Genomic DNA, 23,809 nt, shown 5'->3' with positions numbered 1-23,809 from the left:
TTACGCGGCTTTGCAGAATGACGATACGCGGTTTTGTACTTTAAACTACGATTTATGTATATTAAATATTTACATGTGCCTACGTATATTTTTATCGATGTGTGTATTAAAATATTTACATAACTAATTTAAATTATAACAATTATACCTATATGTATTTACGTACTCACATACATTCATATCTTCCGCACAGGATGCTGCCATATGAAGCCACTGTTGGTGCCTGGCGGTCGAGCTTTTGTATGGCCTACCATACAGCGCGTACAAAGGTAAGTTTTTGGTTTTCAACTCCGAAGTTCAACAATATTTTAAATAATATCTTCTTCATAGAATTTCCCTTAACACTATGACTTTGCAAGTGGAGAGTCCCTGTGTTTATACTAGTCAGGGCGTTCCCATTTCGGTAACTGGCATTGCACAAGTAAAGATTCAGGGTCAAAATGAAGATATGTTATTGACCGCATGCGAACAATTTCTCGGTAAAGGCGAATCTGAAATACAGCATATCGCATTGGTTACGCTAGAAGGACATCAGCGTGCCATTATGGGCTCCATGACGGTTGAGGAGATTTATAAAGATCGCAAAAAATTCAGTAAACAAGTATTCGAAGTGGCTTCGTCCGACTTGGCCAACATGGGCATAACCGTTGTCTCGTACACCATTAAAGATCTCCGTGATGAAGAAGTGAGTTTTTAAATATGTACTTAATAGCATTAGGTAACATATGTACATTAACATTTACTAGATAAAAATTTACTCGAAACTAAATAATATTTATTTCCGCATCCTTTTGTTTTTTTTTTTCGAAATCAAATATCAGCAACTGTAGTATATTCATACATACTCATATCGTTTGTACTAATCGCACTTTTTTCAATTTTATATGCAAATGTTTAAACCTATTTACTTAACTTTATAATTTGCGTATATTTTCCTTCTTTTCTTTTAAGTTGCTTTTCTTAGTTTTGTTCTATTTTATTTTGTTTATTTTAATGTCATTTTTTTTATTTTAACGTCATTTTTTAATCATTTTAATTTCTAAGTAAGTTGCTATTTTTTTGCATAAGTATATTTTATGTAAATTATTAATTCAATCAGCAAAAATTTCCTTTCACTTTCATGATTGAAATTATTTGTGAGTAGTTAGTTTGAATGACTTTCAGCTCTAAATAATCTCTTCTTTTTTCGGAATGGTGAATGCGTACTTAATGTGGTTTTTACAAATTACGTTATTTGTGATGAAGGGTGATTCAAAGGTACGTTTAATATGTAAAACTATAAAAAATGTATTAGCATAGTTTTGTATTCATGTTCATACATGAAAAAAAAAACTTAAAAAAATAATACAAAAATACTAATGTATATACATATGTACAGATTTTTACACTTATTGTGTACATGCAATGTATATATACATTCATATATATGTATGTATGCAATGTATATATATGTATATAAATATGTATGCATGTATGTTGTATGTGTAACAAAATTTTGACTTTTAATGCCTTCGCATTTTTAAACAATTAATTGTTAAGAATTTATAACTGAAAATGAAAATCTAAATCCACATCAGAACTATTTACAATTAAGTAATTTGCACTGACTTTGTTCTGGAATTGTATTTTAAAAGTTTTTCATTGACCATTAAAATTACATGATAATAGCTCTGATCCAATACTTTTCGTGAAAAATCCTGTAAAACTGTCAAACAGCAAAATTACTGTCTGAAGTGAGAGTAAAAAGTGAGTAACAACAAAAAGTACGGGAACAAAAAATCAATTTTTCCTGTAAAAACGTCAACCAGTGATTGCTTGACACTTTTCATGATTTTACCAGAAGAAAAAGTTCGGGTAAAATCTTGCAACTTCATTCTCTACACAACTCTCCAAAAGTCGCTCTCATTTACAGGATTTTGGAGGATTTTGGAGTACGGGAACAATTTTCCTGTAACTTCCTGCAAGTTCGTGTAAAATCCTGTAAGTTCATGGAGTACTGGATCAGAGCTAATACATGTTCTACGTTTTCATTGTTATATTGATACGTGATTATCCGTTATTTGAAGTACTGAACATGTGGAAAAAAAACACTTGCAAGATGTTTTAAAAATGTATACTTAACTAACTCTCAATCAAACAATGCATCCTTGTAAATACGTAAAAGTGTATATTTACCTTTTGTGACCCCGCATACTTTGTTACATCCTTGCCTTGATTACATCCACAATAACACTTATTGTTATTAGCTAATGAAGCTACTAATAAATTCATATGTGTTATATCTTAATATGTTTCAGGGATATCTTAGATCTTTGGGCATGGCTCGCACTGCTGAGGTTAAACGCGATGCTCGCATCGGTGAAGCTGAGGCGCGTTGTGATGCACAAATTAAAGAGGCCATCGCTGAGGAGCAACGTATGGCTTCGCGTTTTCTCAACGACACCGAAATCGCCAAGGCACAACGTGATTTCGAATTGAAGAAAGCCGCCTACGATGTGGAGGTGCAAACGAAGAAAGCCGAAGCGGAAATGGCTTATGAGCTGCAGGCGGCAAAAACCAAACAACGTATCAAGGAGGAACAAATGCAAGTGAAAGTAATTGAACGTACTCAGGAAATCGCCGTACAAGAGCAGGAAATACAGCGTCGCGAGAAGGAGTTAGAGGCTACTGTACGTCGACCAGCTGAAGCTGAGAAATTCCGTTTGGAAAAAATAGCTGAAGCAAATAAAATGCGCGTCGTTATGGAAGCAGAAGCAGAAGCTGAATCGGTATGCTATGTAGTTAAATGCATGTTGGCAGTTTTCGGTTAAAATAGTATTTGTTTTTTTAACTTTATGATTTCTTTTTAGATTAAAATTCGTGGTGAAGCTGAAGCATTTGCCATCGAAGCAAAGGCTAAAGCTGAAGCTGTACAAATGGCACAAAAGGCCGAAGCTTGGCGTGAGTACCGTGAAGCAGCCATGGTTGAAATGTTATTGGAAACTTTGCCTAAGGTGATTCACATTTGTTGTTGTAACGTGTGTAATATTTACCGGTAATTTACTGTAATATAATAGATTGCCGCCGAGGTTGCCGCGCCATTATCGCAAGCTAAGAAGATTACCATGGTTTCCAGTGGACAGGGTGAGATCGGCGCTGCCAAATTGACTGGTGAAGTATTGCAGATCGTCAACAAAGTGCCAGAATTGGTTAAGAACATTACTGGGGTCGACATTGCCCGGGTACGTCCAAATTCTGAATTTATTTAAAAGAGCAAACAATGAAAGGCGTAGGGCAGTAGTAAAGAGAAAAAGCAGATAATGGTAGTATTTATTTTCAAAACGCTACGTGGAATCAAAAGACTTAATTGCTATGTTATTAAAGCAACGATGCATTTCTAGAGCTTGTCGCAATACTGACACATCTAATACTATTGCTAGTTTGATTTAAAAGTAAACAAAAGTTTTTGATTTTCTATTTTCTATCCCAGCAACACCATGAATAATTCCTAGGTCGGTCCAAAAACTGTAAAGTCGGGATTGTAATGCCACCACCCCCTAGGATTGTACTATATCGTAAAAAAGTAGACCCCTATTTTTTGATTTTGAGATTAAAAAATATATAGAGGTCGCTCAAAGCGCTCAAAGTCTTCCAAGTATCTTTATATAAAAAAAAAACTTTTCGTAGAAATGATATAGAATTCTTGAAAATGAATATTTTTCTATCAGAAAGCTCTGGTTCTCTGCAGGAGACTTTCAATAACAATACCCAATTGTCTGATCAAAAAATATTGATTTTTAAGAACTCTATACCATTTCTACGAAAAGTTGTTTTTTCCCCATATAAAATACATGGAAAACTTTGAGCGCTTTGAGCGACCGCTAAATATTTTTTGATTTCAAAATAAAAAAACAGGGGTATACTTTTACTCGGTATAGAACAATCCTAGGGGGTGAGAGCATAAAAATTCCAACTTTACTTTTTCTCATGTATTTTTGGACCACCCTAATAAATACACATCTTTGTCAACGCAAATTTATATAAGATGGTGGTGGTAGATCAGCTGATTTTGGGAATGTGTTTCGTCCCACGGCTTCGAATGTCAAATTGAAAAAATTTGTTTGAATTTCCACACACACTTACAGATTTTGACAAAGCAAAAAGCAAACTAATGCAAATTTTTGTTTTTGGACTTCTGCTATCACCTTATATTAATTCGCCTTGGATGCACAATTTTAGAAACCAAAAATTAAAATAATTTGCCGAGTTCTTATTGAAAATGATAAAAAAAACGGTAAAACCTACAATATATATAAATTTGGCAAGTTTAAAATTTATCTATAATAAAAAGTTTTACAATCATATAAAAACTCGGAAGTAAAAAATGGTAAAATTTTAAAAAATTATGTGTGTCTTAAAATTTCTAAGCACAATTAAACACAAATCAATTTAATTTGCTATTTACACGTTCTTTTTTGTTCATTTCAGTCTGTGCATGCTGGCTAAATTAAAAAAAAAAACACTATGCTTCTACAAAACAACAACAACAATAATGTATGAAAACCCACACGAACTGCATAAAAAGGTAAAGGTGTCAAAATTCTTAAACCAAAAATTTAAAAAAATGCGACAAAAGAACAATCGGAATATAACAACGATAAATTTAGAAAAAACGATTTTCAAAAAGCTTAGATAGACCTTGAAATTAACACATTCAATAAGCCCAAGGACCTTTTTTGAATACTCTACTAGAATGTGGAATTGAAGAATTTGGCATTTAATAAAATATAGTAAAGTGGTGACGCTAATCTTAAACACAAATTCTTGAAGATTATAAATAATAATAAAGAAATAAACGAAATTCAAGTAACAAAAAATATAAAGAAATATGCTTGAAACTATAGCAACTGTACTACTTCGTGATTTGCATACATTTTTTGTGTATATATACTATAACATTTACAATTTTCAAAATATACTCCATATATGAAGGCGTGTAAAGCACACACTTGTATTTTGTACTTTCTTAAGTAGCAACAAAACACAAATGCATTCGCACATATTCACCAACGCGAGCATTTTTTTCGCTGCAAATAAAATTGATTGTAAGTGAATTTTTATTTCAAGAACTACAAGGCAGATTAGCAAAACTATTTAGCCTGTTGAATTTATGGAAACTTTAAATTATCTTAAATTAAACAGATACATATGTATGTATATAAGTTCAGATTAAGCAAAATTTTGTCATAAAAGCAACTCATTTAATCTGCAAAACATGAATTAAATATTGAAGGGTTGTGTAAATAAAGTTTATGTGTGCATACATACATTTACATATAAGCATTATAAATACATATATTCAAAAGTTTAACATACATACATATATCAAACACGAAGCTAAATGTCTTAAATGTGTTCTGTGGAAGTGAAGTTATAGTGCATTATTTTTCAAAAAGTTCAAAAGATGTATCAAAAGAAGTTTTCACCAAAACATGTATGTTGAAATTTTTTTTCCATACGATATGCACATATATACATATTTTGTATACTGAAATTAAACTATCTACTGTTTCTTGGTTTTATTTATTTATCGAACAAATCAAAAAGTTCAAAAGATGTATGAAAAGAAGTTTTCGCCAAAACATGTATGTTGAAATTTTTTTTCCATACGATATGCACATATATACATATATATATTGAAATTAAACTATCTGTTGTTTTTTGGTTTTATTTATTTATCGAATAAATAAAAAATTTGTACTTTTTTGGAAACTGAAAAATGTACTAAAATTTACCTTCACGGCCATGTCTAGCTTTTTGTCACAATGTTTATTTTAATAAAGCACACAAAAAACGATAAAATATTAACCAAAGCCGTGGGTAAAACCACTTATCCAGTTAAAATGTGCGAAAAATGTGTTATTTAATTTTATTTGAGCCTTTAAAAATAAAGAAAAAACTTGCTTTGCACATTTCGTGTCACTCTTTGCAGTTGGAGTTGCAAACGACGAAAATATTTACGAAATTAAATTTTTTTAAAGAATGTGCATTTATCTATTAACACGAATTATTATTTTTTATTTTCAATTTTATATCGCAGCTTGTGTCTGTTGTGTAAATTATATTACCAATGTGTGTGTCAATATTAAAATTTTTGTAACTCAATAAAAATCTTTTCCAACTACGAAGTTTCATTTATCCATATCAAACATCTGTATATTGTATTTAATCGTTGCTGTGGCTAAGTGATTAGAGGTGCGTACTACCACTCCGTAGGACCTGGAGTCGATCCCTGGTGCGAGCAGCATCTAACTGGCTAACCAGAATGTAGTACCTCAGCGACAAGCTATTTCGCTAGCTACATCAGCAATAATACACCACAACCATAGCTACACATTGTGGGCAGTCTAGAGCACTTAGAATATTTTAATTTTTGACAGCTCATGCTACATACCACATCCCCACCTTTCTGGTTAGCCAGTAATGACCCCTTTCAGACACGTCAAGTCTTCCCCTCTCTTATTGTTGTTGTTGTAACAGCATACAAACTCCCCAAAGACTATTTGGGGAGTGTTGCTGGAGTGACAGTCCTTGGCCAGATATAAATCTGGGTCGTTCCGGTTACGTAGACCCGACTGTCGTGGGAACGATTCCCCCTCTCATATCACCTCATTCGCCTACGAAACGAGCAGACTTGAAAGCAAGACTTGACGTGTCTGAAAGGGGTCAAATTAGAAAACTGTTTCTTCTAACAACGGTCGCCTCTCTGCAGGCAATGTTAAATCTCCGAGTGTATTTCCGCCATAACAAATATTCTCATAAAATCTATTGTATAACAACATTAGGACACATCAAATTGTAGGAGAAGCTCGGCTTAACACTTAACAATGCGTAAGCACCAAATTTTATTATTCTTCTTCTTTGGCGCTTTAACCGCCTAAGTGATTTTGGGCGAGCTCAACACAGCACGCCAGTCGTTTGTCGTCTGTGCCAACTGACGCCAATCGGAAATGCCAAGTGAAGCCAGGTCCTTCTCCACTTTGTCTTCCTCTGTTCCTGCCATCACGACCCACTCAGAGCTGGAGCGTCGGTGTCCATTCGAACGACAATGCTACGCCAGCGGAGCCGCTGTATTTTAATTCGCTGCACTATGCCCATGTCGTTGTAAAGCTCATACAGCTCATTGTTGCATCGTCTGCGGTACACGCTGTCGCCAGCGCGTAAAGGCTCGTAAAATCTTTATCTCGAATACTCAAAGAGCCGCTTCAACAGATGTTTTCATTGTCCATGCCTCCGCGCCATACACCAGCACAGGCATGATGAGTGACATTTAGAGCGTGGTTTTCGTACGTCGAGAGAGGATTTTACTTCTGAATTGTCTACTCGTTGGATTTCCATGCAGACATTATTATCGGTTTTAATGCTGATTCCCAAAGAAAAGAGATTATCTACTTTCTCTAAATTATAACTGCTAGCAATGACGTGGGTGCCAAGGCGCGAATGCACTGACTGTTTGTTTGATAGGAGGAGTTACTTGGTCTTGTCCTTGTTTACCACCAGACCCATTTGCTTTGCTTCCTTATCCAACTTGGAAAAAGGCAGAACAGACTTCGCGGTGTTTGTCAACACCCCAGCAATTGCACGCTCTTGTAGTAAAATGTTCCTGAGCGGTTCATTTCTGCAGCTCTGTCGCCCTGTCTCAAATCCCGTCTCTGAGAGGTCTTTTCCAATTCTGTGGTATTGCTCGACGTCCTTTTACATAGCCATATTAGTTTCGCGGGGATACCAAATTCAAACATCGTGGCATAAATACAACTGCTTCTCGTGCTGCCGAAAGCGACTGTGAATAGACAAATGGTCTATAGTGGATTCGCCTGGTTTAAAGCCATACCGATAAGGTTCAATCCGTTCGTTGACGGTGGGCTTCAGTCTTTTATACAATACACTCGATAAGACCTTGTAACCTATGCTTAGATGGCCTAGGCTGATCTCGCGGTAGTTGGCGCGGGCAAAGCACACTTAGGCCCTTATTATAAGCTGCATTCGATTTTCGATCTTCGCTGGCTATCGAATAATGCCCTCCTCCGTACTTGAATAGCTCAATTGATAGCTCCAGCAGCTTTGTTATTTTTCAGAAACGTAATTGCTATTCGTACCTCGTCATAGTCTGGCGATGGATGGGTGCTCGGCTTCGCCTTCTCCGCCACTTTCCGTGCTGATACCATTCAGTAGGGTGGAAAAGTGTTTCCTCCATAATTTAAGTACTTTCTGGGCATCGGTCGCTCAAATCCGGCTACTTTTTCGGCGGCGATACTAAATAAATGGGAGATATGGTTCCACTGCTTGCATATGTCGGTTTGTTGAAGAGTGCTTTCACAGAGCAGGTGTGTGAGTCGAGTGGCGAATAATCGTCTACTGTCTCTCACAAAATTATAGATTTGGTTTCTCGCTTTTCGATCTGGAGACAGCCACGTAGCTTGATGGATCTTTTCATGTTTGAACCTAGTACTGCATATTAATATGTTGCGGGCTCCGGTGAAGTTGATCAGCCTCAGTCCATTATAGGACGTTTTGTCGTGGTGGTTGAGTTTTTCGACGGTGGCATTGAAGTCGTCAAGCACGATCACATCGTTGTACTTTAAACGTTTGTCGTAGGGTAGTCTCATCCAAGGCTTTCTGTTAGTTCTTAACTAGAGGTGGTTTTTAAGGGGCAGGTCCCAAATCCAGCGCTCTTGCTGGGAGAGTGGTGGTTTCTTAACGAATGTATGTTTATATAGCGAACCGCTTGCTCCAAGATCGATACCCGCTTGCAGCCGCACCTACTGGTGAACAGACCCTCTCTCTCCCGTGAGCCAAGGCTCCAATCGGATTGATTACCGCATCTTGCACATGGGTTGTTCACGTTGTCAAGAGTGCGCGAACGAGGACGCAAGAGTCGGGATTGACTATAGCCGTGCATACCCAGAGCCAAAGACTATACCCCACTTGGCAATTCAAATCGGCACTGAACAAAAATGACTGGCGTGCTCGATTGGAGTCGGTTATAATCGCATGGGGCTTACAGCGGCAATCAAAATGAAAAAGGAGCAACAAGTTTACTAAAGGAAACACCGCCATATTTTTTTGTTATTTTTTATTTATTATATATAATTCAAGATGCTCTAACACTGTGTTTTTTGTTTTTGGTTTTTTTCTTTTACATACAAACATGTTTAGTTTTTTTTCTCCTCTTTTTACTTGTTCTTCATATTTTTCTCTCATATTTATTTTTTTTTGTATTTTGTGTATTCGTGTAAGTATGGCTTTGAAATGTGACTTTTATGGCTGTTTATTTATGTTTTCTTGTGTTGTTTTATTACAAGTTCTCCAGTTTCCTTAATTAATCGTTTTTTGTTATTTTAAATTTTAAATTTTAAATTTAATTTATTAGCAAGTAATGCCAAAAAAGTATCGATTACATTTCTTTTGTTTATTTCATAATTAATTGTTTGTTGCTTATGTACTGCTTTAATATTACTGTATAATTTTTGAATTCATCTTTTTTATTAATATGTAATAATAAATAAATTTTTTTTTACAATTGGGTTTGTATTTTTTGTTGGTTTTTGCCTTTTGTTGATATTTATGTATAATTTATAAGTCTGACTGCTAGGTTTAGTTTGCTTTCATTTGCCTTTAGTATGAGTGTAGTTTTTGAAAAAATATGTATCCAGCTGTAATTATGTATGTATGTATGTGTTATGTAAGTTGCATGAGTGTATGCGTATGTGTTTGTCATATCGCCTGACTGATAACTGCAGTGTCTTCGTCGTTTGTCTCATACGGGATAGTAAGTCTCTGCCAGGGAACGTCACTATATTCGTTGACAGCCGGGCGGCATTGAAAACTTCCGGGTGGTAAAGTTGAAACAGTTCGGAAATGTCGTGCAACGCTGGCTTTACTGAGTCACGTCAAACGCCCCCTCTGCTGAGTTCCTGGGCTCGGAAATACAAATTAGCGAAGCGGATAACCTTCTGCTACCACCGATCTATTTTCTGCTAAGAGGGATTGAAGAATACAGCACAGCCGTAACTAACGGCCTATGGATCAATCGGGACGACTCTGAGATCTCAAAATCCTAGTGGCCGAGACTAATGTCAGAGTCGTACTGAGGAACCATTGACACTAAACCAATATGCAGAAAGGGCTGTTACTGGTGTTATCACAGGGAAATATGCTATAGTACCAATTCTCCACAGCGTTTACCAACAAGCTCTCCCCGAAGAAGTTGTCGGAATGAGGATGAAGAGTATGGAATCACCACTTCTTATGACAATACTCAGCTCTCCAGATAACGCATCTTAAGCATTTGGGATCACGATTTTTCAATCCTCCATGATGAGTTAGGGGTTGATAACACCGGCTAATTTGTGTGCGCTTTAAATCATGGTCCGCAGTGACGGCCAAGCTGCTATAAAGGCTTTGGAAACCATTCGTACCTCTTGAACAACAGGGCAGGAATGTGAATTGAGACTGAACTCCGTTTGAAAATGGAACGAGCTTAAATTAATGTGGCGAAATTCTATCTCAGATAGACAAGGAGAGAGTTACGAGCCTTAATTGGACTCATTACAGGACACAATCCATGGTGACGACATATGGTCATACATAAATTTCTATCACGGACGACAGACCCTTTGGGTACATCTTGTATTTTGATGGACGATTGTAGCATAGAACATTTTGATTGATATGGTGCATTTTTGTGTCGGATGTGCAAACTGTATACATATACAAGTATGCTCTTGCCCCCAAAAAAGAGTCAGGTAAACTTGCAGAGGAGTAGCGATGTCCTATGCTCACCAATTTTTTCCTATCCTTTAGATTCCTCCTCTAGGCCTAGAAGAGCGTCTAGAAAATCATTTTGATTATTCAGGGCCCCGTTTCTAGCGTTGGCGCACCGAATCAAACTACAATTTTCTCTCGAAAAATTTTGTAATTTTTGCAAGGGAAATTTTGTAAATGGACCTAAAATCAGCATCAGAATGTTTATAAAATGAGGTTGGTACTGTTTTCGAGAACAAACTCGTCCAAATTTTGTTGAACTGTGTAATTAGATGCTAGTTCATTCAATGTTTTCTGCGCCGTTTGCTGTGGAAATATCAGTAATGTTACAGGAAACTAAAAAATAAAATTAGCTTATGCAAACTGTTGTTTAATCTGCTGTTTAACTTTTTTACCAAAAAATTTATTTGATTTAAAAGTATCATTTATTATGTTTTAGTTCTTATTTATTTTCCTTTCTTTTTTCTAGCTTTCTTTGGTACTTAGTAGTAGAGAAATAGAGCGCATATGTCAAAAAAGATTTAATTTAATTTAATTACTTAGTAAAAATATGCATTTAATTTTTATTCTTTGTATGTATGTGAGTATGCATGTATGTATATTACAATATCTTTTGTTTTTGTTTTCGGTTTTTTTCGTATGTCCATATGTAAGCAAATGCAATGATGGCTAATAAGTACATAGGTTTGCATGTTTAATTTTTTTGTTTACCTTATAATTTTCATGTAACTAAACTATTAAATATACATAAATGGTATATACATAAGTTTATGTACATTCGTGTATATGTATGTATGTATGTATGTATGTATGTATGCTTGCACGTGTTTGCCTTCATGTGTGCGTATGTACATATGTATGTATAAAAAGTATTTGGGTGCCAAAATTGAAAGTAATGGCAGCACCTTTTTGGCGAGTTCCAACAATTAAGCTTAAAAAAATACTCGCAATTTATAATAACTAGCTGAGCACATTAAATGTGGACTTAGGAAACAGCAGTAACCGAATGACCGAATGAATGAGAAACGTCAAACCTTAGGCGCCTGTCACACCATCAATACGGATCGCAATATTTGGATCGTGATCCATATAGATGGATTTCAAAATATTTAGAAAATTTCGTAATGCTACACGGCACGATCCAGGATCGATCGCGATCCGTATTGATGGTGTGACAGGCGCCTTAAGGTAGGAACTAAGTAAGGAATTAAGTTTTTCAACAGCTGTGGCTTTCGATGCTTACGCCGAATATAAAAAATTTAGCTAAATAGCGTGCTCAAAGCCTAGGAGGCGCTAAAAGCATTTTAAGCTTGTTATTGAGTTCGAACGATAGTATTTGACGCTTCTCGATTTCAGCTCCCTCATTTATGGCTGAAACACAATACCGGCGAACGACGAACTCACCACAGCGAAATTCACGCTGTCAAATTTAAAATACACGCAAGCATATGAAATTGAATACAGTCAAAGCGAAATGTGAAGTTCGCTCTCGGCGGCTTTTCGTATCGATAGATGCCGTATTTTATTTTTTTTTAGCTTTCAAAGTTTTAGAAGAAAACAAAACATATAGCAAAAAAGAAGCCTAAAGCATATCCTTGCAAAAAAAAAGACACGTCTCAGGTTTCGCTTGTACGATCAAACTTTTTTTTTTTTTTTTTGTTGTGGAGAGAAAAAATTTTATGTGGGGCAGTTCGTGAACAAGGAAAATTATTGGCATTTGTTAAAAGCACGTTGACGCGACCATTCTAACAAATTTAAAGGCACTGAACGCCAAAGTGCCGAGCCAATTATGGTGTGTGCCGCAGTCACTCAAAAAGGCTGTTTTCCGCTTCTTTTTCTTTTAATGAGCAGCAACCTGTAAGGCGGAAGACGCTATCATGGACATGCAAACAGTTTGGTCCGGATGCCCTGGACATTTCAGCAGGACTCGGCACCGTCTCATAAAGCCAGATACACGCGAAATTGGTAGGCACGAAAAGTGGTCGTCATCATCGCCGGATTTGGGTCCTCTAGATAATGGCAAATTAAGAATTCGTTTGGTGAGAAACGCTGACACGAGAAAGGAATAGATGAGGATATCGTTCGCACAGCTTGCAATGCATGCTGGAAGAGGCTTGGACTCAATGCCAAAGCTAAAGGCGGTTGCTTATCAATTGAATGATCCGATATTAAGCTCAAATATGTCCTCTAATATTTAGTAAAATAAAATAATTAAAAAAAGCAAAAACAACAAAGCTATGTTATTTAAAAAAAGGACCTACATTTTAATTACTCCATAACATCTCTAAAATTTCCAACTTCTCTAATCTAGCCCTCACTCCCCAGTAAACCGAAAGCATTCTGCTGCTAGTTATCGACAATTTTAGAAACAATTTTTAATGTTACTTTTTAATCTCCGATTTTTTCTTCGCTGCACAAAATAGTAAAATTTAATTTTAATTTTTTTTTTCACAAAATGCATAAGTTAAGGTTAATTGCTGCTTACATACACATGAAGGCACATGTGCTTCGTGTGTAAGTTTGTCTGCTTTATGCTTTTGTGCATTTATGCACATGTATCTATGTATGCGTGTGTGTGCATATGAACTTATGCGTCTATGACCATGTGTTTGTATGTTGTTAACAACGAAAGCGAATTATTTTAGGCTACAAATCAGATTCAACATCTATAGTTTGTCTACCTATAAAATGTAAATTTCTTTTTAAATATTTTTCTTTGTTTGTTTTTTTTTTCTTCAATGCAAATCCGTTTTAATTTTTTAATCATTTTATTTTTAAATAAAGGTTTTTTGTTTTTTATTTATGTATTTTTTTTTTGTAAGTTTTCATTTTATATTTGTTGCTTTTTTTAATTTTCTTTATTAATGCTATCAATTTTCATACATTTTTCAATTGTGTTATTATTTATTTACCTTTAATAATTTTTATTTTTTCCAGCTTTTATTAAATTATTTTAATCTGTCTTGTCATTTGTAAAAGATTTGAGTGTTATGTTAATTACAGTTAAGTGTTTTTTTTTTGTTGCTTGCTTTTTCTCTTCTCCAGCCAGGTCTTTGATTCTCACGCACATATAAACGTATGTTTCGCTTGTTCGCTATGTAACAATGTTGAATGTTAAGTAAAAATCTAATTTGGTAATTAAATTTTCTGGTAACCATTTGTGTGCGTGGCGATTTGGCATAAAAACAGCCACGAGTGTTGGTGTGTATGTAGTACAATATTTATTGGGGGTGCCATGTCGTATGATGAACGCACAAAACGGTTGGCTGTATGCATTGCACACTGCGTATACGACATGGCAAGCGGTGGCACAGTTCTCGTGTGCAGCAGCTCAAAACTACGAATGTGGTTTGTGGTTGTGTTTGCGATTGTATTTTCCTTGAGTTTTTTTGCATTTTTATTTTTTTTGAAGAGCCTGTTATGTATTTTTCACGTTGCATTTTATGATAGGGCCGGTGAGAGCAATTGTATGTGTATTGCTTGATACCGTAGCCTTGTGACAAGAAATGACGTTCTTCTTAATTTACCATGCAAATTTGACTACTTTTGTGCGTTTTTATTTACGCCTTTTAACTTTAAATTACACAATATAACCCAAAAAAAAAAACAAACCAAATCTTACTAATTTGCATTTGCATTGTATCTAACTTGTACAGAGTGTCTGTATATACCTAAAACGAATGTTAAATATAAAACCGGAATGTTTTCTGTTATTTTAAATAAAACCACGAAAATGTAGTTTTTATTGCACAATATTGGAAGTAGGATAAAATTAATAGTTAAAAAGTGAAAACCCAATTCTCTGTAAATAAATTGCAAACTTTTTAAGTTTAGCAAAATGATCCAGCTTCTTTCACTTGAAACGGATATAAAAGTTAATATTCCAAAATAAGCCTGAAAACTAACAGGAAATTCTAATAAAAAAATTAAGCCTCTTACTATTAAAACTTTGTTCGAAAATTACGCAACATAATAAGTCGAACGTTTTTCACTTATAATTTGCAAGTTTTCGATTAATAACTCGTGAGCTTCTGATCTATAGCTCGCGAGTTTTATTTTTCTAATCTCGAACGGCAAAGCGGGGCTTTTCAATGTGCTTATGATATACTTGTCATATAGCTTTCAACGCGATTTCCCTGTGGTGAACATGAGGTAAAAATTTTGTAATTGTAAATCTGAAATAGAACAAAAAAATTCAAATTGAAAACCTCAGGCTTGCTTCACGGCACTCTCAAGGAAGAAAAACTCGAACTATTTAAGTTCCGACTGCGAACGTAGAAAAATAATCAATCAGTTTTGTTTTTTGAATCGCGGAATATTTTTTTTTTAGTTCCACTGTTAAAAATTTTTCTTAAATATTAATTTTATTTTGAAAGTTTTAGTCGATAACTCGATATTCCGAACTTATGATTGCAGAGCGAATCGAATTATCGAAACATTCGGAGGTGCCACCTTTCCGATAAAAAAAAAAGAATTATCGAAACTGGGGCCAAAGGTATTCGCTAAAATACATGAGAAAAATATTCCGACGAACTGATAACCTCCTTCTTTTTCAAAGTGGGTTAAAAGAGCTTTGTTTTGAGCCCCACAACGTTTATAAAAAATTTTCGCTGCTTTAACACTAGTACAAATGTTACGAATGTTATATATTTTTACATTCGCGAATACGAATGCAAATGTTTAGGAAGTATATTCAACCACATAGCGTGAGTCGTAAATTAGAGTAAATCGTGCGACTCGACAACATTGGCATTGTCTACTGTCGTTCAGAAAACAGTAATCGAAGAAAATCGTCGAAAACTATCCAGTGCTGTCAATTTTTTCCGTCGAGTCGAAATTTTAGCCAATGCCATCCGATTTTTGATACCACTCAACTTGCACTCGATACGATACACCAAATGAGGCTGATTAAAAACTCAATAGGAATTTAAAAAATTATTTATAAGAACGTTGAACCAGTGTTATACCTATAAGGTGGGGGGTCTTCACATCCACTGGTGAAATGCTAGTTAGTACTCGGTAATTTTATCAACTGTGATAAACTGTGTCCTTTTCAGCTTAGTTTTGTAAGTCTGTCAACATGTTTTTTAACATAAAAATAATTTGTAACAGAAAATTTATTTAATTTTACTTACTTATATGTGTTATGCAACAGCTGATTGCAGTGGTTAGGCTGACTTAGAGCCAATTCAAAAATATTATTAAATGATGCGAATGCAATTGTTCGTAACGTCCCTAATACATACGTTGTCTGTCTGCAAAAAACGTCATTTACCCCCAAAAATCGCCATTTAGCTAACTAAATCACTCTGTCAAAAAAGGTAACTTTTCATTAAAAAGTTTAAATTTATTTTGATTGCTTACGAGGTTGCACCCAGTATAGCATAGCCCTTATGAGTCTTTTTCTGTATAAGTCCTGTCTATTTGGTTATAACACCTAATGAAAAAAGACCGTGAGTATCGAAAAAATCAGCAATCAGCATAGCATTCAGCTTATCTGTTGTTCTACACTCCGATTTTTGCTGGCTTGTTCGCCTTTAAATCTTGTACGCACACGTCTCTTCATCAGTTTTAAAAATATTTTCTTAAACCAAAAAGCATGAGGTCTGGCTTAGGCTACGTTTACTATTCATGCGTATTCTGGCGAACTTTTGTTCTGATGATTTCGTCTCAACGAAAAACACGTATTTGTTTGTTTCGTATTTTTTTTTTTCGTTCCGAAGAAATCGTCAGAAAAAAAGTTCGTCAGAATACGCATGCATAGCCTTAATCAGCTGCTCTAAACTGTCACAGAAAAGCGGAAATTTTGAATAATTAACAAAAAAAAAATATTGGTAATACGATTAAAATAAGAGTACTTGTCAGTAATTTTTGCAATATTATAAAAGTAGCAAACATTTTTTTGATAAATAACATTAAAAAAAAAAATCCAAATAACGTTAAAAAGGTCAACCTGGCAACACTTCTTGTTGTGTATGGACACTTATGCTCTAGGCGAATTTATATAAGGCGGTGTTGCTGGATCATCTGATTTTGTACACCTGTGTCAAGATTTCTTATGAGAGGGCAAGTGAGAGCGTTAAAATTTTCTTTCCGGCTTCTTCCTTGAGCGAAGAATAGCTGAATTTTGACATTTGTGTACCGAAAGCAAAATACATTTAATTTTTTGTTTTTGTTTTGTACTACCTCTACCACCTTATATGGATTCGCCTTGCTAATGCCGTATTTCCACTTTTCACTAGGCATTGAAATGACAACAAAATTTTACTATTTCCGAATGAAAAAATTTCGGGCGGATTTGTTTTCGGACGAAACCCACCTATAGTTTATTGAAGGATACACCTGCTTCCAAATATAAATAATTCTATTGGCTACTTCTTTTCTATTCAAAAATTCTACCTCTTTTATTGTCTGCTTTGAACAAACAATAAGAAGCGGGCAATGTGAAATCTTATATGGCCTTATTCATAAAAAAAAATAAAATAGATTTAAAGAGCTCTATACAGTGAAATTTTCATACAAATTCTCGATTTATAAAGCAGTTAAAGCCTTCTTTATTTTTTATGAATTTGGGTGTTGATGTTTTTTAGAAAATATACTAATAGCCATTTCCACCAAGAGCTTAACTGCAGTTAAGAGTTCAGGTAAATTCAAATGCGTTAATATGGGGTGAACGGCAAAGTTTACTTCTTACATTTGCTTTCTTGATTTCGATTGCTTGTACTTAATATGAGCTATTACCGCCTTCGATTTGTAATCTCCCTTTTCCAATAGGCATTAACTGCAGTTAAGTCTTAGTGGAAATGAACTATTAAATTAGAAATAAATAAAAAAAATTACCCAAGTTAGCTGGAATCATTTTCCAAAAAGAAGCCACAATATTTCAAAAACATTGAAATCCCTCCAAGCACTATAAATGAAATATGGAAATGTTAAAGAACTTCTTCCCCTACTCAGGGTATTCCAGTGTGCGTGTTTTGTTTTACCCGCAGTTAAATAATTCCTAAATAAATTTTTTTTTGTAGAAATGTTAATGTTTTTAAATTCATGATGCGAGCTTAAATAATATTAAATACATATTTATTTAGACTTTATTAAAACTGATTTTTGGTACAATTGCAACTTACGAGTATGTGAATATACGTAAGAGTAAGTAAATCTGTGCGTACAGTGTACATTTATTTATTTATTTATTTATTTAAATAACTTAACTACAGTAGCATCGAATTTATATATTTTATATGTATGTATATATATTTTAGGAGAAAAGGAAAGAGAAGCGAGTGCGATAACAAAATTCGAGTGGATAAGGTAGATAAAGTGTTGGTCGAAACGTAAATCCGACGCAAGGAAATTCTTGATAGGCGCTCTTACACAATGCTGTATTATTTGACCAGTATTAAATACCGTTACATTTACTACTACATACATTAAGTGTATAGCTTTTGCAAAGAATTTGAACAAAGTGGCATGTTTACATTTCCATCAGCGGGTAAGTATTTAAATGAAATGCAAAAGTAAATTCATATACAAGAGAGCAGTTGAAATTTAAAATTAATAAATTCTTAAAATAAAATAATAAATAGCTCTTAAGAAAATAAAAGCAATCAAAACAAATTCGAGTTTGGCAACAAGAATTTCTTCTAGTAACTGTTAAGATTGCAAAGCAAGGATGTTATAAGAAGGAAAGCGAAATTGAAAACTGTGTGTGGATTGGCGCCAGAAATTCTTGCGTTTTCAAAATGGCATTACATTGTATTTGTCAGATTTGATCGGCAAATAAAATTATTTTTTAGTAGCTACTAATACATACATATGACTGGGCATTTTTGTGATGTTGCGTTGTTTTCTTACTTTTTAAATAAAACAGGAAAAAAAGAATGTAAATGTCGTCGCGAAAATGCAAGTTTAATTCTAAAATAAAAATAATATTTAATAATTTCTGTTTCTTTTCGCTAAAGACAAAGTAAAATCAAATAAATTCAATTATTTGGAGCTTTTGGCTCATACACAATTACATTAATACATTTACATTTATAATAATACACACAATCATACTCAATATATAATAATAAAAATAAAAAAATTTTAATAATAGTATAAACAATTACACACACACACAAATTGTGTTAAATGCCATTTTACTAAATACATAAACATTATTCATTTATTACATATTTATTTTAATGGTTAAATATATTTTTTGTTTTAGTATAAATCTTTCATTTACATTTCGGTTTCGCTTGTTCTTTCTTCGTATTTATGTATGTAAGTATGTACGACTTCGCATTGTATTGTGCGGGTATGTTTATGTATATCGAGCCCTAACCGTCAAAAAGACTTAAGCGACATTTTTTAAAATAATATATATTTGATTGGCTCGATATGAAATAAAAAAAAGCATGAGAAAAAGAAATAACAAAAAGTAAAATAAAAAATAACAAAAATTTGGAAAATTAACAAACAAAAAAGAGTAAAAAAAAAATCAAAAAAAAAAATTATAAATATGCTTTCGAGGAAGAAGTCGTTTAAAAGCCTGTGCTAGAGCGCTTGTTAATCGTCTAATCGGTTAATCGACTGGCCGGTTGCTTTCGACTTTTTCAACTAATGTTCCATAAACAACTAGTCGACTAATCGCTCATTTTCGATTTTTCGACAAGCTGCTTTTCCGATTTTGAGATATGGCGAACTTTGTTTTTTTGCAAATGCACGCACTTTCTTTCCATAAACATTAGATTATTTTTATATGTGTTTAAATAATTATGTTTAGCGACAAAACTTGTATTGAAATGAATACAATTTTTGTTAAAAACTGCCACTGCTTGAATAATTTCTGCTGGTGGATTTTCAAACTACTCGACGGTGAGCGGTTAGTCGAAGTTGCTAATCGCCTTATCGACGATCTATTTTCAAAAAAGGCTTTTGGTGTGCGCCCTTATATAAGAAACCATGAAAAAACGGAATATTCTGTAATAATAATTTCAATTTGTTTCAAATGTTTTACACTGAGTCGAGCGGTTTCAAATTGTGACAATTTGAAAGTTAGAAACCGCTGATCGCTTTTCAATTAGAAGAAAAGCGCCGAGCAAATGTGCTTTAAGAATACACAGAAATCAAAAAAAAAAAAATTAACTTTAATTCATAGCAGTTTAAAATACTAACAGTTTCAATTAAATCGCTTCGTCGTAATTCGAAATGTTCTCAGGCTCCTTAAAGCTGAAGCTCCAGGTTTTGCAGACGTTGCGGCTTTCGAAGTCGTTAAGACTTTACAGGCAGGCATACATATACACATTTCTAAACATTTTCATTATAAATACTATCCATGGCTGATTTTATTTTTTTGAGATTTTTATATCCAGATTATTTTATAAAATGGAAAACGATTTATTGGCAAATTTTAGAAATTTTGTTGAAAAGTATCCAACATTGTAGTAGGGGATGAGTTTTCCGACAAATGTGTTATCGACTAAAAAATGCAAGTTCGATTAAAGTAATACTTCTTTTAGCATTTAAAGGAGTGTCAAAAAATGTACTCAACAGTCTCGGAACCACTCGTATTCACACTTGCATACGTACATATGTATGTACATATATGAAAAAAATGCACAAAAGTAGTATGTAAAGAAGTTGTAGATATATGAAAAACTGAAAGTCGATTCTGCGCAACGAAATTATGTTGGGCTCACCCGACTAGGGAGTTTTGTTGCAAATATAATTCTAGAAAACAAATAACAGCATTTTATGGTTCATTTACACCACTCACTGGGGTTTATGCCTATTGGAAAAATCAGATTACAACTCGAAGGAGCTAATTGCTCATATTAAGTACAAGCAAGCGAAAGGAAAAAAAGAAAAAATTAAGAAAAATCACCGCTTGTTAAATTCCTTTCAACTTATTTGGGCACCTAACAACAGTTAAGCGTTTCGTGGAAATGGGCTATTAGCTTTAAGAAGTTACAACTTTGTTTTTATTATATCAGTCATACTCTTTGCGAGCTACTCGTTCCTTGACGAAAATTTTAAATTCACAAAAACAGCCAGTTCGGTAAATGACGTGGCTATTGTTTAAATAGATGAATGATGTTAAAAAAAAGTTTGTGAAAGAAGGTAAGCGTGCGCTAAACCGTCAAGCAGAAGAGCGTACTTTCCGGGAGTTTGAGTTGAACTTTCAACAATTAAAATTTCATTTTAAATAACCGAAAAGTAGTAAGTTTTACAGTGGCCAAAAATGTGAATAGAAAATTGATGCCCAGGTTTCACCAATCAATTTTATAGTTTATCAGACTGCTGAAATTTAAAATGGCAAAATTTCCTAATAAAATTACGTTATTTTAAATTTTAACAATCTTATCCCCAATTTCACCAATCAATTTTAAAATTTATCAGACTGTGCATGAGAGGATCAAACGGAAGTAAAAGACATAACATTTTTTTAAATTTTCTTAAAAAGGTTTACTACATTAAACACTTTCAATTTGCCCTGTTCACAACTCAGATGACAAGTCGTAAATTTGGTCAATGAAAAAAAAAATATTCATTTAGAAATCTATAACCACAGTTTAGAGTCGCTTTTTTAATGGCATTGAACTACTAATGAATTACAAAGTATAAACGTAAATTCTTAAAGCTCTAAAAAAAAATAAAATTTTATTTCAAAAAATATTTGCATTTTTGCTTGGTTTTATTAAATTTTGCCTTGAAATTAAAAAGAAAAATATTGCGCGCAGCCTATCGTTAAATATAAATAGCTAAATAAAAAGATATACAAAAATTAGGTTTCCAAAAAAAAAAAAAATAAATATTAACAATAGTATTTATAAGCAGTTTGTTTGTGCCACTTACGTACATGCAAATCGATGGTATTCTGCAAAAACGATACAACTCAAAACTTAAAAAAAAATACACACTTACTAGTGTTAAGTGGCTCAATTCTAATCCCTGTCTAATCCTTACTAGGTAGTAAGTATTACTAAAGTAAGTAGTAAGGAATAGACAATGATGGATTAGGCAAGGATTAGAGACAGTAGTGAGATTTTTGCTTTATTGAGTTTGGAATTGTGTCGTTATTGCAGAGCACCATCGAAATGTACGACTGCACACAAATAGTATGGGTTTTTGTGCTGTGCTTTTTAGCATTACTATTAGATATTTAAAGTTATGAATTGGGTATTTGTGTGTACGTTTCGTTCTTGTTTGTGCTAATTTTTCAACATGTATGTATGTATGTATTAATGTATGAATGTACTCGTAGTAGTGTGCGTGTTCGCCAACAGCATTCTCGCTTGCAAAGGAAATCAATTTGTTATTAAATATGTATGTATGTATAAATGTTTCTATGTACTTTGATGTCGATTTTGTTTTGCAACGTATGACCGGGTCACTGTTTTCATTTTCATTTTATTTGTGTTTTTGTATCATTTAAATAGCAGCCTACTATAGTTTTCATAGTAGTACATATGTACATACACACTACTATGTAATAGAAAGAAGTACCAGTAGTGCATTTGCTCTAAATCGAATTTTTGATTTACAAGTATATGTACTTCTCACTGCATTTTTGTTTGTTTACTTCATTAGTTTGTGGCTAATGTAGTTATAGTACATACATATACTAAAGCATTCGGCTTTTTTACAGTGATTTGGAAAAAAATAATTTTACATTACAATGACCTGTTTTTTAATCTATGTTTGTATCAACGTATCTATATGAACTTAAATTTGCCTGTTTTTATTAATTTTTTTTTGTGTTAAATTTTTACTGGATATTATTATAAAGTTTGTTTGTTTGTTATTTTTGTTTGCTTTTCCTTCTTCTTCTTCTTCTTCTTCTTCTTCTTAATAAGCTTAATTATTAATAAAGTTTGTTTTGTATGTGTATGTGTATGTTTATGCATGTGTTTCTCTTTGTGTGTTGTGTGTGTGTGTGCGTTTTGTTTTTGTTTTATTTAATTTTTTCTTGACTAAAATGTACATTTCGCTCTTCCGCTCATAGCTACTGCTGCTGTAGTTGCTGCTTTAGCTTTCGGCTTCAATTTAATGGCATTAACGCTTTAACAAACCATTCAACCAGCTATCCATCACTCACCATCATCGTCGTCATTGCATTATAATCACATAAATTTGTTGCAGTTTAATATAATTTCATTGAATATTTAGTAAAATCTTGTAAACAAAATGGCAAACATTTTAACTAAACACAGAAGTTCATACTTAGGTGTTGGTTGTCACCAAAACATCCGAAATGTAAAGCCATTTTCGAATGCTTACAAACGCGTCTTGCTTTGCTGATATTTTTTTGAAACAAATTATTAAAAACTAAAAATTCTTAAATCTCCGCTCTGCAGTTAGTTTTTGGATGAGTTGTCATTTTAAATAATTAATAGTAGCTTTGCAGTATTGGTATTTGCAGCGGTAATAGTGACCGAAGTAGTAGTAGTTGTTGTTGGAGCGGTGGTGATGGCGTCCCGACAATGATCTTTGCAATGCAATGCGGTACTTGTTTAGTTTGCTTGCACTGGATTTGCTGGGTTTTCGGGTTTTGGTTTAGTACAGACCGCAGCCTCTCAAATTGTTGGCAATAATCACATCCGTTACCGCATCGAAAACGAACTGTATATTGTTCGTATCTGTGGCACACGTCATGTGGCAGTAGATTTCTTTCGAGGTTGATTTGTTTTTCGCTTCGAATTGGGCCTGAATATACGCAGCAGCTTCACTGTACTCTTGACCGCCTGCAAAATGAATAGAAGGGGAATTAAATTTATGTGTGAGTGCTAAATATTGGTATACATTCTTGTAGGAACTAAATTTATAGATGGGTACTTTGTTATCACTTAAGTATTTAGAAACATATGGCCACACATTGATGGTCTTCTGCAAATTGACACAACTCAAATTTTCATATTTTTGGGTTATATAGCGGATTAGGCTGTTTTACAACTAAATTTTTCTGTGAAAAATCGCAATTGTAACATTTGTTAGACGATCGAAATAGGCAACCCTTACT

General features: G+C 33.8%; 2 protein-coding genes across 3 annotated transcripts in view; one reads left to right on the top strand and one right to left on the bottom strand.

The window, feature by feature from the left end:
• The window catches only part of LOC118742685 (G protein alpha o subunit), a gene marked incomplete in the record, with an annotated part of 381,368 nt that overhangs the window by 257,331 nt on the left and 100,228 nt on the right, over positions 1 to 23,809 (bottom strand).
• On the top strand, positions 194 to 4,596 carry LOC118742683 (flotillin-1; the record flags this gene model as incomplete). 2 transcript variants are annotated; one of them, XM_036474937.1, is given in 7 exon segments in its annotated part: positions 194 to 269; positions 331 to 685; positions 1,246 to 1,257; positions 2,298 to 2,768; positions 2,850 to 2,993; positions 3,057 to 3,221; positions 4,468 to 4,596. In XM_036474937.1, coding segments are annotated over 7 exon segments (1,241 nt in total), but the record flags the coding sequence as incomplete, so codon positions are not given.

Source organism: Rhagoletis pomonella, unplaced genomic scaffold (genome assembly GCF_013731165.1).
Source record: "Rhagoletis pomonella isolate Grant_MI unplaced genomic scaffold, Rhpom_1.0 Rhpom_scaffold_00007, whole genome shotgun sequence".
Classification (NCBI taxonomy): domain Eukaryota; kingdom Metazoa; phylum Arthropoda; class Insecta; order Diptera; family Tephritidae; genus Rhagoletis; species Rhagoletis pomonella.
Note: the sequence above shows the minus strand (reverse complement) of the source record. Positions and strands in the feature narration are given on the sequence as shown.